This window comes from Phoenix dactylifera, chromosome 2 (genome assembly GCF_009389715.1).
Source record: "Phoenix dactylifera cultivar Barhee BC4 chromosome 2, palm_55x_up_171113_PBpolish2nd_filt_p, whole genome shotgun sequence".
NCBI classification, from domain to species: domain Eukaryota; kingdom Viridiplantae; phylum Streptophyta; class Magnoliopsida; order Arecales; family Arecaceae; genus Phoenix; species Phoenix dactylifera.
The window spans coordinates 8,268,110-8,282,544 of record NC_052393.1 but is presented as its reverse complement, the minus strand read 5'-3'; the positions used below and the strand labels follow the sequence as shown (position 1 = coordinate 8,282,544).

The 14,435-nt window shown below is 37.0% G+C and overlaps 1 protein-coding gene across 3 annotated transcripts in view; it reads right to left on the bottom strand.

Annotated features, from left to right (window-relative positions):
* LOC103713594 (protein ENHANCED DOWNY MILDEW 2-like) overlaps positions 1-14,435 on the bottom strand; it is a 33,083-nt gene that overhangs the window by 13,429 nt on the left and 5,219 nt on the right. Inside the window, exons 2-6 of one of the 3 annotated variants that reach the window (XM_039119913.1) lie at positions 7,961-8,168; positions 7,783-7,813; positions 6,821-7,234; positions 6,627-6,723; positions 462-547 (exon numbers count right to left, since the gene is read on the bottom strand). In XM_039119913.1, coding sequence (XP_038975841.1) covers positions 462-547; positions 6,627-6,723; positions 6,821-7,227 — 590 coding nt within the window. In that variant the 5' untranslated portion in view covers positions 7,228-7,234; positions 7,783-7,813; positions 7,961-8,168. The remainder of the gene's footprint in view (positions 1-461; positions 548-6,626; positions 6,724-6,820; positions 7,235-7,782; positions 7,814-7,960; positions 8,169-14,435) is intronic. The other 2 variants (XM_008800579.3, XM_017844401.3) reach the window with 2 other exon arrangements.

The following is a 14,435-nucleotide window of genomic DNA, read 5'->3' as shown; positions in this document are numbered from 1 at the left end:
TGGATAAAAAAAGGCTTTTCAAAAAAAGAAAAGACAATAACAAGAATGCTGAATAGAAGGCAATTTATAAACAAAATGTAGAAAGGAGCTCTATCATAGGCTGAAGTTGCTCATCGGGGCATGAGCTATATTAAATCTTTGCAGATCGTAGTGAGTACGTTTAATTTCCCATAGGATTATTTAATTTGCTGATCAGTGCAAAAAAGGTGAATATTCTATCTTCTCTTATTAATAAGATGAAACTTAATAAAAAAAGTTGAATTTATACCTGCCGACAAAACTAAGCATATAATATATAGCAGGAAGATATAGAAGAGTTATATGTCTTTTAAACATCATATGTTGGCTGCTGGCACATATTTTTATATGTACATGTAACTGTACACATAGATCTTGTCAATATAATCAAATCATAAAAATCCTTTCTTATGAAAATATAATCAAAAAATAAAACAACATACCATAAGAGTTCCCCACCATCATCACAAATAGCACAAACTGAATCACACAAATCTGCTCCAACCTCATTAAGAAACTCCAGCAACAACTGTTCAAGTAAAACTGTCGTGAGAATTATGTCTAAAGAAAAAAAACGTAGTTACAATATACTGGACAAAGTATGTGATTTCCAGCTGTCAAATGGCATAAGTTAAGAACAATGACTTCCAATGTAAGCAATGGCTGCAGAGATGCAAGAGCACATGCCAAAACCAAAAAAAATGGAAGAAAAAAAAAAGACATTAGAGCCCTTTATGTTCAGTACAAAGTAGTACCCAGCCATGTCTATCTGTGCAGGTGACACTGCTAAATATCAAACAGCTCACCTCAGTACTCGCTCGGCATAATAGATTCCAGTAAGCACCGTCTATGTGACAGTAGCTAAAAATAAATATACACATCAATATGTGTGTGTAACCTTGAAAGTGAACCAATCTGTGGAATGAGCTAAGTTCATTCAAGCACCCTTTCTAGGGGACATGCTTTAAAGACCAATTTATAAGACATCTCTAACATGACTCTTGAGTATTAGAAATGTTTAGGTATAAAAGAATTTATGAAACTTTAAGGTTTGAGAAATATCATCTTATTGAAAACATGCAATTTTGACTTGGAGCCAAAAGTTGGGGTCAACTTTTATTCTTGAAAAATTGAATTGTTCATTTTTTTTATTGAATTCAAATAGGGAGTCCCTCCTTATTTACATGATGTTTTAATTAAATTTACTTGAATGATATTACATGTAAATAAGTCTGCTGCCTATCTGTCCAATCAGCCTGCAGAGTGTCCCCCACCCAACCAACCTCCTGGACCCCACATGCTTGAACCATCCTAAACCTAGAACCCCCCAGTGGGCCCAACCTTCTAAATTGCCCTTCCAACTTATAAATAGGTGATGAGGAGGGGAAGGGAAAAAGAATGGATGTGCTTTCACAAGAGGAAAAGAATGAGAAGGAAAGAACCTCGAGAAGAATCTTGTTGATTTCTAAGGCAAGTAACTTTCTCCATGGCTTTGGATTTCAGTTTTTACTTGACTAGAGTTTACATTGAATCTCATGACCAATTTTGAGCTCATGCACAGTTATGAAATTCCAAAGGGCATGGTTCTTTCCAAAATTAAAAATTTTCTTAAGACTTCGACATATTATTTATATTTCGAAATTTTCTTAGTTCAAGGTGTACCAAACCAAACCAAGGCGAAACCGAGATGGTTCGCCTCTTAATTTCGGAAAATCGCTCATGCCGGTTTGGTCCTCCCCACCCTTCTATAATTGAAAGAGACTAAGAAAGCTTCTCAAGCCTTCCCAGACCTTTTCTCATTTTTTTTCAAAACTAGCAGATTTCAATGATTAAAGGCTAGCCATCTGGATTCTTTTTTAGACGATCTACTCGAGTAGTTGTGAGCGCAACTAATCTACCTTCACTCTCGTCCACATCAAGCAGAGAAACCATCTGACATAGAGGCATCTCAACAACCTCGTATATATCCACTATAATATGAGGTTGAGACTAAAGTGTATTCAGAAGGAAGTGGAGTTGAAGTACACAGATCCGATCCACAATGATTTTGTTCAGGATGAGGATGATCCCATGATCGGATGGCCAGCATAGGAGCCAGAGCTCGATAAACTAGGATCGCTTCCATAACCGACCAATTTCATAGCCAATGAGGCTAGGATGGATGGGCAGAATGTAACATTCCACGCATGCGTCCAACCGATCAACCACAACCACATGAATCAATGGGGAGTCGATCATCACATGACTCCATCTTCGAGATATTCTTCTAAAGATATGACCAAGAGATGCTTAGACGAAGCCACCATACTATTTGGTCGACTCTATCAGAAGGGCGATATCCATCTTTCCAACATAACCAAGCAAAGAGAGGCATGAAAAAAAAGTAGACAGCTGCTCAACCAAGGTACGCCGAACCGGTACGCCAATGGCGATCCGGACCGGTTCGGTACTGGTACGGGCCATACCGAATCGGTACCGAACCGGTTCGGCCAGGTTTCGACTACGACACTGTTTTTTTCGGCTGCAGCAAGCACAAGCATGCGCAAAAATGCCATAGCACAGCTATAGTGGCATTGAATGCCACTATAATGATACTATATCTACACTGTAGCTGCATTTAGCTACACTGTAGCTGTTACAGTGGCATTAAATGCCACTGTAATGATATGTAGTTGCACTGTAGTTACACTATAATGATATTGTAGCTGCACTGTAGCAGCTACAGTGGCATTTAATAGCTGATCGGCACCGAGTCCTGGCCGAACCAAATGGAACCAGCCCGATTTGGCCTTGTACCGGTGCGAACCGGTCTAATTCGCACCAGTACGCCCTCTGTACCGCTCGATTCCGGCCCCATAGGAATCGAAACTCTTTTCCACCGCTGTAACCGATACGGGCCGGTTCAGCATACCATGTGCTCAGCATAATTTGAAAAAAGAGAAAAAGACAAGTGCGGCCCTGATGGAAAATGAAAGAGTCGGTTCACTCAAACTTAGAAACTAAGAAAAGCAGCAATAACAGTTCTGTAATCATGGATCATGGTGCACGAGCTAGTAAGGCTCATGAGAATACGATTGCAAACAGAAAACGAAATTCGCAAGATCGTTCGGGAGGATACAATGCAGCTACAACTCGCACGTGTTGTAGGATCCATAGGCGCATTCGGTTTCGAGTTTATATTGGATTTTATTAGTTGCATCCACAGCCAGTCTATGACCCATATGGATATGGATATAGTGCATTTGAGGCGTCATCTTCCAATAGCTACTATCCTACGCAACCTGAAGCATCTTAGCAACTGGCATATTCGGATGAGTCCCTTCCCATCCATATTATCAAATAGAGGATGCTTTCCAAAGTCAGAGCTTTAGTAAGAAATCCGAGACCAATTATGACCCAGAACACATATCTTATGGGCTGAACGTACAGGACTATAAGAGATATCGATACTCCACCAGATTTTAGATGTTGGTATGTATGTTGCACTTTAAATACATTTAATTAATTGTATCCTTCTATGTTTTGTATTTTTTCCGGTGCATATATGTTTTGTATTTCACTAATTGATTTTAGATGTTGTACATTGATTCTCCTGGCATGAGAAGCCAGGATCACTGAGTTTTTTCTTTTTCATTTTTGTTTCGGCCTAATGCTTTAAAGACCGTCATTGTTTGCTTTTATACTACCGTGAATTTGCTTACCGCTAGTTAACTACCGACTCGAAGACCTATGGTTGGTCACTTTTGGGTCAGAATCATGACTCCACTCATGTAAAAGTTAGAAGCAATAATCCTGCATTTTATTATATAATTATGGTCTATTTAGGATCAAGAAGCATCATTTAAGGTCTACTGGGTGATAAAAACAACAAATTAGGATTTTCATCCTAATAAAAACATCAAGAGACATCAAGAATCATCAAATTAGAGTTAAAATCATTCAAAAAACCAAAAAAACGATTACATTTCATTAGATGTTCAAAAAATGAAAAAAAAATGGCACGTTAGTTCGGAACCAGCATGCCGGCCCATACCATGTGTTGATACAGCAGTGAACCGATGCCATACTAAACTAGTACCATACCGAACTAGTGGCTGATCGGTATGCATATCGGTATTGGTTTAGCCTAGAGATAGAATTGAAATTATTCAAGCTTTATTTGCAAACTCTAGAATTATGAATTTTTGAAATGTTATTTTCAACAAGTATATCCCCTCTGATAAATCATGTATCTATTAAAATCTTTTAAATGCCAATTTTGAAATGGTATACGTCAAAGTCCGTCGTACCGGTACCAGTCGGCGTACCGGTGGCGGGTCCGGTACCGGCTCCGTACCGGTTTCATACCGGTCGGCAGTCCTACCGGCCAGTTTTTCAATGAAAAGCTTCCAGTACTGGATTCCACACTGATCCGGTACCGGTCCCAGCCCGAACCGGTTCGTACGGGCCGGTACGGCATACCTTATACGTTCTCTTTGGAGCTTTTACTAATTGTTTAACTACAATTGTGTTTTTAACTTTTTATTGAAGCTTTTGGTTTCACTTTATTTCAGTTAACCTACAATTGATTTATAGTGATAATTTGATTTGTTTTATGTTTAAGTCATATGTTTTTCTGAGGAAAAGGTGAGTGAGTCTAATGGGCCTTTTGAAGGAGGGGCCTTTGTTGCTTGAAGTTGCCTTTTGGATCTAGTGACTAGCAAAGCGACACAATGAACACAGTTTTCACATTAAATTATACGATTAAAGGTATAAATTAGAAAATATGTTTAAGTTGTAAAGTAGATATTGTTCTTAAATGTGTTGCTTTGTAACATATAGTTAGTTACATATTATTGAATCATATGGTTTCGAAGAACTTAAATTTTAGTAATATTGTGATAGATTATGTAGCACATACTTCAAGATTCAATCAAGTTCAAATTTTGGATTATGGTAATCAACTCATGGGCGACACTTGAAATCATAAATTAAAGTCATATGAAGACGAGGAGATTGCAAGTCCAAACCAACATGGATTATAAGAAATCACTAGTGCAACTATGGAAGTAAACTAAATAATAATGGGATATGCAATCCCTAAATGAAGATAAGTATAAGACTAAGGGCTTGTTTGGATGCCTAAACAAGCTATCCCATATAAGACCCCATCCAACCAAACTTTTCGGATAAAGAGGCTGCAGTGGTAGTGCGGAAAGCAATCTGGAGTTTGTAGATGAGATAAACACAAAACATAAAGACAATCGATTTCATCTAAAAAGTGATTTTAGGAACCAAAGCCCCCTGTTGGGGCAAAATCTCGCTCTCCCGCGCCAACTCCCTACAAACGTCTTCCTAATATCGACCATATATGGTATATATGGTTGACAGCTTATTGGGGCATCCAAGCAGGCCCTAATTGAATATTAGATTCAACCATGACTGAGCAATAGATCTTAAAAAGTCAGTCCAGGTAGATACACCACAAACCTTCCTGAGAGATAAACAAATAGGACATTGCAACGCAAAACTCAAATAGTTTCATTCAAGTCATGCATCGAAACAAGTCTGCTTTCATCTATAATAGGTCAAAGCAATGTTAGCTTTGCTCAGTCAAACAATCAACCAAAAAATCTGCATAAATGCTTCATTTCAAACAAAACTATAAATTACGTTTAGAGCATAGAAAACCACCTCATCAAGATATGACATCCTAACACTAACAAAAAAGGAAAAAACAGAAATGCCATCCTACAACCATAAAAAAGTTACAATCACACAATCCAACAGAAACATCCCATCAATAAGAACAGTCAAAATTGCGCCTATTAGAAGAAAATAGGATCTAACGTCAAATTTTGTTTTATGCTAAACTTCAACATAGATATGAGTTCACAGGCACATCTTTATCTTATTATAATAACTGATTCAGTTGTATTGCCATTTAATTGAAACAAGAAAGTCTTCTTAAAGCGGAAAAAAAAGAGATAGCTTATAGTTTAAGTCATGCAGGTAATAGATCTATATGAAACATATTCTACACGATATAAGTTGATTTAGATGTAAGGATCAGGGCTATTCATAAATCTTTTTTGCTGTTGGAGTATAAAGGAAAGCTCTTTCCAAACTAATGCAGGATCCATGTATATCTAATGCTTTTCATCTGATTGGTGGAGAATCCTTAGAAGTCAAATTTATTCCTGGAGTATTCCTTATAGAAAATAAATTAATAGATAAGATTCTTCTTCAGATGTTTGATCAAATCATGGTTAGACTAGTATCTTATTTTCTATTTATCAATACTTAGATCTACAACATAGAGAGGCATTTAGAGATTTGGATCAAACGTATTCACAGCTGCACCAACAAGTGCAGGTTCACCAGAGCTGAAGTTTAAGAATAACAATAAAAAGTCTAACTGAACAGTTCTAAATCTATCATCCACAAACAATCCTAGGGATCCAAAAAAGATGCCCCTAGTGTATGGTTACCATTTTAGTTATTACTTTTTGGAACTTTCGTAGATATAAGATTACCGCATAAGCATATTTTTAACAAATCTAGAAAGAACATAATTGCAACATAAATAATCTTATGGAAATATTCACAATCAATAATGATTTTCATACCGGAGCTTTTGCTAGTGTGTCATCTCTCACAATGAACAGCTTAATAAGGGAAATATATTCCCTAAAGTCTTTCTTAAAATGTTTGAACGCAAATGTCCTGCATGGTAAGAGCAACTTTCAAGATCTCGGAGATCTGAACAGCAATTGCAAAACTCAGAAAAAAAAAAAAAAGTGAAAACAGAGTAACAGCGCACCCAAAAACTTCACATAGATGAGCTCGAAGGCTCTTCACAGATTTTCGTGGCTTTTTCTTCAGAAAATGAAGAAACTGGAAGATGATCAATATTGTTCTGATCATTTCCCCATAGCTCTTCCTAGGTTTGAGAAGATTTATCCATTTCTCTTCTTTAGAAAGCGCCATGAGTTTGGGCTGATCATCTCCTATATCTAATCTCCAGGCAATAACCTGGATATAAACTTTCAGTGGGCCTCCTTCAGTGACTCCGCTCAGAAAAGCTTTCCTATTAGTGGCATTCATTTCTTCTGCACTATCAAACTGGATAGGCAAGTCTGTGAACGAGATTGCAGACTCATCATCATCCAAAAAATAGTAATCTGTGACAAACTCCGGTACAGTTTCCTCGTCGTCTGAAAATGTCATGATTTACCTAACATCCAACATAAAGAAAGTGTAAAAAATAACATACAATCCTTTTTACCCCGAACTAGAAGAACAGGTCAATCTCCTCACAGACCTATAAGGCAATAAGAGTAGTTACACTTATAAAACAAAGTAAATTATCTAGTGGTTAGACCTGTAATTAGGAAATAAAAGTGAATCAAGAACAACAATCAACCCCTGTAATTAATCTCTTTAGATTCTTTACAACCTACACTAACCGAAGATCACAAATAACAAAGGCAAAAATTGGCAATGATTTTCAATGTCAGAACAGGATGTCTGAAAATTTTGCATGGAGATTAAAAGATGACAACCAAATGGCTTGCGATAAACGATTAAGGTTGGCATTTTACACAATATCTGAGTGGCAAGAATTAAAGTTGAAGACAAGTAGTTAGTGACGAACATAAATAGAATTCAAACATAAAAGGAAAAAAGGGTGGTGCATATTTTCTCAAAAACAGTAATGGAGAAATGAAAAGAAGATTGAAAGAACTGGTTGAAAAACCAGTAACAATGAAAAAAGAATCGTACCAAGCACCGACAGAATGAAAGGCTGCAAGTTCTGCAAAGGCAGAAAAAAGAGGAAATTGAATGAAGATATTAGCAGAAAGTGGGATCCCAAGATGAGATCACAGATAAACAAAAACCCTAACCCTGAATTATCATTTGAAATAGAAATGAGGGTTTAAGAGAAAGGCGAACAGCATACCTTTTTGCGGAAGCTTCTAGAGAAGGATTTTATATTATCACCAAATACCCTTGATGCACCCATCTCCAATATACCAAATTCCACACCCTCAGCAACCTGCAGGCCTAACCGACATGGACTCCACTTGTCTCGAGAGGGTGTAAATGCAGGGTCTCCCATAATAGCAGGAAAATTCCCCTTAGGATGCCACATTCACTTTGTAATCTTCCTGGAAATTCATCCTCACACTTTCTTCCTTATTTAAAAAATAAAAAAATAAAAAGAAAAAACTAGAGACCCACTTGCTTGCACCCACACACATACCCGCTTTTGCTAATTAAGGTTTCACCAAGGTAGGAGCATTAAGTAGGAGTTAAAATCTGTCTAGTTCATAAAAGAGTAGTACAAGTGCAACACAATTATCCCCCACACACAAAAAAGAAAACAGCCGTGTCTAAATTTTTTATTGCTCCACCAAATGACAGCATGTATGTATGTTGAGGATTTTAGTAAGCAGAAAAATTGAAAAAAGTTAAATATCCGCTCTCTAAGCTATTAGCTCTCTAATTTTTTCATGAGTAGTTTTATCACCAAAGCATCTCTTTGACTAGATTCCAATCATTCAACCACAATTGTCCGCATAGGTGATTCTCACTCATCAACAAGGGACAATTTAACATGGTTGAATAGTATTGCCATGAACCATCGAACCGTCCCAAACCGGGTAGTTCCAAGCATCCCAAACCAAGCTGGTTTCTGACTGAGACGGTTCGATGCTTAGAAATGGGTTAAAATGGAGCATGTTCGGTTCTTCGACTCTTTGATCGTCTCCCTCATGCATTTGCTCTCGCCGCTTCCCCGCCATCTCTCCCTCTCTCCTAGGTAAGCCACCCATCCCTCTCCCCTCCCTCGCCCCCTCCCTCTCTCACCCCCTACCCATAGGCCCGGGTTAGGGTTTCTCTCTCCCCTTCTCTCTCTCCATCTCGCTCTACTCCACATCCATGGGGCCCTTCTCCCCAAATTCCAACCACCCCTCTCTCTCCCTCCCCCTCTTTTCTTCTCTCTCCCCACTCTCCCCCTCCCTCTTTGGCTCTCCCTATTTCTGTTCGTCCTAGAACAACACGTTATGGACTCATACCAGGCCAAACAGATCGTCGGATAGCATGGGATGCCGTCTCGATACCAGGGCCCGTGTCGATGCCACCTGTCACTGTGTCGATACGCCAGTACGGAGGCCGGTTCGATGAACTGAGTGTTGATACGCCTCTTGTACTAGGTACTGGTACCGAATTTGTATGATACGGTGCACCTCGTACCATTCGGTTCGATACAGTATGGCATACCATGCCGGTCATATGCCTTCCAATATCGATTTGGTGAACCTTGAGTTCTACAACCATTTTGATTCGTGGAACCTACCTAAATGGAATGCAATGAGTGAAAAACTAGAGCTTTTAGTTATTTCAAAAGCTAGAGAGATTCAAACTCATTAGGTAATGCCTATGCCTACTTGTGCAACTCTTTGCTCTACAGGCAAACTAATTGGGTAATGCATTTCTACTTGTCAAAGCTCATGAGGTACAACCCTACAAACCTTGCTGATAAGACAACACCACATCCTCTATAGAATCTATAGAGGTTCGAGCCACATAAGAGAGGACAAACTTGGCAATCAACTCAAAAGGATAATTTCACATGCAACCACTCTAGGAATAACATTTTATATATTGTTTAATTTAGAAAATTTAACAAGGTGATGGATTCTTTGCCACTTACTTTACTAATTTTATTAGTTTTTTACTGTCATTTTAGGAGATAAGTTATTAATTGTTTTGACCTCTATCTAATGTCAAGATCACACGATTAACTACACCTCATTTTTAAAAATAACACTATCGATAATAATACTTGCATACCTTCCATTTTGAGTAGCACAACCAAAGCAATTTTTTAAAATTTTGCTGGAATCTTTTTTCCATCATTTGAAAGATAACATACATCACATTAAACCCATTCTGTAAACCACATTAATATGGATTTTTATTATTATACAAATCAAAGTGAATCGGTCTTTATGGTAGGCTAACTTAAGGTGTGTTGACAATGATAAACTACCACCAGTATTCTCACTTTTTATGTTCTTCATTGTTATTTTGTCCTCCTATACTAGGCAATATTGAGAAGACTCACCTAAAAGAGAGACATGTGGTTGCTCCCAAGGTTCGCTGTCTTGGTACCAGAACCCATAATAGTACCAGGCTAGTACTCTATCGGTACACTTGGTATGGGGGTTGATTCAGCGTACCAAGACTTGGTTCGGTATCAGCACAAATCACCTAACACATAATGGGATACATCAGTACAATGAACCTTGGTCTATCCCCTTCTAATCTATACCACCTACTTCTATGTTTTTTCTTCTTAATCTATCCCTTCAGATGTTATAATTTGGTGGGTAAGTTGGGATTGGATACCGAGCAATGGCCATAGTGCAACTACTACTTCAAGAAGTCAATCTGAAAGAATAAAAAGTTTTGAATGAGAGAATAGTATCTACAAGTTTTTGTGCAATGTATTTCATGCTTACTAAAGGATTCTTTTGGATCTTGTGCATGTGGAACTACTTTGCCCCCTAAATTGGTTGGGATGTCAACGAAAAAGAGAAATCTGAGCGTCGAATATTTAACTTATTTTATCACCTTCCTTTTATAGAGAAAAATGTTTAGTTTACTTGTTCAATTCCAAAGGAATTTTCTTCATGAGAAGAAGCCTACAGTTGCTCCCAAAAATGAGGCTTAAGAAATCAATCCTATGGTCACTTCTTATTTAATTCTATAACAGAAATCAAACTCCTGGCAGTTGCTGATGCTTTACCTCAATAATACATCAGACACAAAAAATGTCAAGGTAATTATAATATCCTAATTATTTATACATATGTGTATAAACTGCTTCTTATGGAACCTTGTGGCAGATTCTTCCCAGAAATTGGATCACTTATTTGATGTTGAATTTTTCCTCTTTTATTTGATCAAGTATGTAGACGATATGGCATTGGCATTGGCAGCAAAAATAGCAACGAATACAGCAAAAAGCATCTGAGGCATTGACTTGACGACCACAACGCATGCTCTTTAAATTTAATATTTGCTAATATCTCTGATGTGTGAGAACACAAGATCATGATGAATCTTGTTTGCTTCACTTGGGACTTCATACAAATTATAAACAAATACCTTGAGTTGGTTTTCAATATCAACTTTTAAAGGAGGCAAATTAAGAAATATAGCTAGTTTGACATAAATAATTACTTTCTTTTTTTTCCTTGGTGAATGGATTCAGAGACAAACCACACTTGAACTGTTCCAGCTTACATTGGTGATGTTGGTGTTCAGATTTGAATAGCATGATCTCATCAATTCTGCTACTCTCAGCCTAATGCATTTAACATTAGAATCCTAGCTTAGGTAGGCTTAACTCAAATTCTACTAAATCAATGACTTTTGGTCAAGATTCACTTGCATCTGCAAAAATTAGATTGAATAATCCAAATCTCACCTTCCAAATAGAATATTGCACTCATGAACACAAAAAGTAAACAAAGATGTGCAAAGTACATGGAGCTCTAACATTTATCTAATAGAAGAAATGGTCCAAAAGACAGCACGCACCTCCAAAAATTATTCACATCAACACTCATGAGGAGCAAAAAAGTTGTTTATGATTTTATATATCTGCACAATAGTCTGAATCATCAGAATACAAATGAAGTCCAATAACTTGTTAAAGTCCCTATTGATCAATGTGGCAGGTGGAACAGGTAATTAAGTTCAACTTAGCAATACTTGGTGTTCTCTTCTTACCTGCACAACAAACACCTTTTTTTATGATGGAACGGTTTCAATTGAATCATCAGATGCTGTTCTAATACTAATTTTTGGTAAATGTAGATCCATCTAGCTAAGCCTGGATAGGGTCAAAGCCTGATTTTCATAGTTATGGTTATATCATCAAAGCCTGTCATAAACATTATGTTACTGCAGAAAACTATTGTTGGGCATTATTGGAATGATGAGTTTATCAGGTCAAGCATAAATCCTGCATTCTGAATTTGATTTCCTATTCACTTTAGGCTCAAATTTGGTAGGATCAAGACCTAATGATTTGAAATACTGATTAATGGAGAATACAAAGTCCTAACAGTGGAAAGTTAAGCATTCCTAGAAAGTTTCCAAGATCAAAAACAAGTAACAACCAAAAAAATAAAAAAAAAGTAGTATTCCTTCTTCCCCCTCCGTTATTTATTGAATTCAATCATTACTGAATTGTGACCAATATGTGTTCGCCTGTAAAAACCATGATCTACCCTGAAATCTTGTTTTAAATTAAAATTTGGTTCCTTTAGCTATCTTTTTAAAGCCTCTAGTCTCATGAACCCATGCTTATGACTTTACTCAGCAATGATTAAAATAACACTACTTAGAGCTTCTTGCAGTCAAGTCTCAGATGGTTAGAATACTTTCAGAAGCAGAACAAATACCCAAGATGCTAACTTCTTTGGAGCAAATGGCTTTCAAGGATAACAATTGTTATGTTGTATAGGAAAATTTTTTTTATTAACGCTAAAGATCGTGGAATTAAACCTCCCTTCAAATACCAAAATTCATAGATAAAGTCACAAGTTGGTCAGAGGTACAGTTCTGACCCATATGCAACCCTGTTGAGACCATTGCATACACAAATTCAGATACAGGGGGTCAGTTGGGATTTCAAACCAAGATTCAGACATTATTGAGTATCAATACAGTAGAAGTTGAAGCAGACTCAATAAGATCCAATTAGTATAAGACTTAATTGAATCTTACAGAAAAAACCTCCATCTTCATAAGCTACTAAAAAGTTTAAGGCTGCGCAAATTATTAAGAGGGCATGACTAGAGTTAATAGTTAATTACTGTTCAAAAGCAAATTACTGATTATAAAAAGTTGACAAATTTCAATCCAAAATTTGGAGCCGATCAGCTTATTGAATCAATTTGGAAATTACATGATTTAGTATTCAAGTCTGGATAAGGTTGCATATAATTCTAATAACTTGACTTGATTAACACCATATGTAGACACTGTTCTACATGTTATGGTCAACAATCTTGTGTCATCACAACTATCTACATATCATTCCTCTTATCAGAAGGCATCAAAGGCCAAGACATCGTGCAACCACTTACAAATCATTCATCTTATTAGAAGGCATCAAAGGCCAAGACCTCATGCCACCACATCACATACGCAAACTAATACAGAATGTACTGGCACATAAGCCCAACTATGCAACAGAATGTACTGGCACATCAGCCCAACTATGCAATTTGTGCTAATTTTTGTACTTGCACAATACATGCAAAAAGCTAAAAGCTGCACCATGCACATCAGCAATTGCACCTTCAAACCTAAAGCCATTGTGTGTGCACCAACACCGACGATGTATAACTTGTTTCTGGTCCATAATATTTGGTTCCCCCAAAGTGAAACCACTGCAATTAATATTCAAGGTTGCTTAACAAGGAGATGGATGCCAGACAACAATGTGTTAGGTTTTTCAGCTAATATCAATTGTTAGATTTCTAAAGCATAATATGATTTTTCCTTTTTGGCATAAAAAAACAAAGTCACATTCTTATAGGATAGAACAAACTCAGAGAGCTTGTGAGCCATTTAATTATTAATTTGACAGTTTCTACATTACAAGGTTGTTTTCCCTTAAAGGGAAAAAACAGAACGCTACAAGGTTGCTTTGAGTTGAAAGTGGTCCAATAGTTCACGTCAACAAACATCTGGATGTTAGGAAAGTAGAATATATGTGCACTATATTGAAACTCCATCTAGATTAAATGGGCTTTTGGCATTGATCCCTACAAATTTATTAAACAAAAGTCTATGTTGCATAGTGAAAGGTGACTTCTGCCAAATCTTATGACCCAATCTATGCAAAAGGCCTCTTGAAAGCACCGACATAGTATAATGTCGGAAAATTTTCAAAATCTCACTCGAATATATTTTTTTTAAAAAAAAGTAAAGAAACCCCATCCAAACAAAATGTATTGGTCCAATTATGAAAGTAACACCAAAAGAGCGAGAGAGACCACACAATTTATCAAACACTACAACCATCTTCCAAAACATCAACTTAAATTAGCTATCTTTTCAACTGTCCTTTCCCCACCATCTCCATTCCTTCTTTGATGTTCAAGTGCTTCCCTAATAGCTGCACTAAAAGCATTATCATAGTCATAATCATCTAGCATTTTCCAACCATATGGGGAATTGGGGATCTTCATTTTCCAAGTATTTTTATCCAAGGCATGTTTGATGTTATTCCAAGTTTCTCCATATTCTTTCTCACAACCTCCATCTATGTTAATTTAAGTCTAGCTCTACATTTCTTACAACTTTCAACACAAACTAAAGTACCCCTCCTTATAGGAGCTACCTTAGAT